The sequence below is a fragment of the Dinoponera quadriceps genome, unplaced genomic scaffold (genome assembly GCF_001313825.1).
Source record: "Dinoponera quadriceps isolate SergipeBrazil2010 unplaced genomic scaffold, ASM131382v1 scaffold10517, whole genome shotgun sequence".
NCBI lineage: Eukaryota > Metazoa > Arthropoda > Insecta > Hymenoptera > Formicidae > Dinoponera > Dinoponera quadriceps.
Genome location: NW_014564272.1, coordinates 1 through 1,367, shown reverse-complemented (window position 1 = coordinate 1,367; position 1,367 = coordinate 1). Strand labels below are relative to the sequence as shown.

The following is a 1,367-nucleotide window of genomic DNA, read 5'->3' as shown; positions in this document are numbered from 1 at the left end:
GAGCAATGTAAATAATACGCTGTGCTGAATACCCTATGATGCTGATACGCGTGAGATTTATGATCCTCCCCCTCCTCGCTCGTAGTCTTCTGCAAGATGCACTCCAGATCGGCGTACACGACAAACGGTAGACGCTCTTTCCTGTTGTGGTTGCAAAAACTGAGCCATTTGTCGTCCTCGCTAGGCAGCAGGATGGCGCAGTCGTTCATTTCTCCACAATCTATAGTATGGACCTGCAACCTTTCGCTCGAACTTAAATAGTGCAAGCATCTGTAAAAAAATTTTAATTAATATTCATTTCAAAAGATATTTATAATATTTTTTTACAAATTTATACGTACCGGTTGCAGATATACTTTTTATGACCATGTTTGTTTAGTTGCAAGCTCACAAGTCGGGACAAATTTTTTATCCATACAAAGTGTCCAATGTTGTTATCTCGCGGATCTGGCAAGTACAACATGTTGACGTGTCTGTCTATCTTGCGGTCAGTGAGACGTATCGGAAGGATCACATGTGTCGTTTTTCCTTTTTGTTTTCTTCTTTTCGGCACTGTACACGTTGATGGATATATTCTTTTGTTGCTCGAAGTTTGTTATTTGATTTACAGACATTGGAAACTCAATGTTCTGTAAATTGAGCACTGTTGTATAGTGTGGGTACAAGGATGCACGATTTGCGTCTCTATCGACTGGATACAGAGCCGCAACCACTGCCCACGCGAAACACGCATTGTCTCCAAATTTAACGTTGATTACCGCTTTCTTGATCTGTACTTCGCGCGGTAACTCAATGTGACATCCCGCACGCATCGGATTGTACTTGTTCACATTGATTGTTAGGTTGAGTATTCGCGACAATGCCCATCCGCCATCACGTTCTTAAAATTCTTCTAAAGATGCTAAAGTAGGCTCGATAACACGTCGCTCATACCACTCTTCGAGATCGGATGCGCGGAAGAGTTCAAAGTTTTTTGTGGTAATACTTTTGTTCGCGCGTTTATCACTCGTGACAAACTCACCGTTAAATGCAGTGTTCACTTTCACATTTGCGTGTCTCTCCCTAGCGTTTTGCACATGTTCAAGCACTATGTCCTTCGCACTCTGGAGAAATCGGAGAGGTTCGATAAAATTTACTTTTATAACCGCACCAGTTAATACGCGGCTATTGAAAGCAGTGTCTATTTCACGCCACAAGAGTCCTGCGGTTGAATGTCCGTTGCCAGTATGTACAAAACGCGTACGCAATGAATGTTTTAGTCCTTCGAGTCACGCAATTCGAGCGATCAACGATTGTTGAACATCGACCAATAATCTCGGTTTCGCTCGACTATGTCCTTCCAACGACTCGAGGCATTCATCACACCG

At 42.8% G+C, this 1,367-nt stretch overlaps 1 protein-coding gene across 1 annotated transcript; it reads right to left on the bottom strand.

The window, feature by feature from the left end:
- Positions 1–14: 14 nt before the first annotated feature.
- Positions 15–1,361, bottom strand: LOC106751278 (the record flags this gene model as incomplete). Its single annotated transcript, XM_014632140.1, has 2 exons — positions 342–1,361; positions 15–270 (listed from the first exon to the last, which is right to left on the bottom strand). Coding segments are annotated over exons 1-2 (378 nt in total), but the record flags the coding sequence as incomplete, so codon positions are not given.
- Positions 1,362–1,367: the final 6 nt, after the last annotated feature.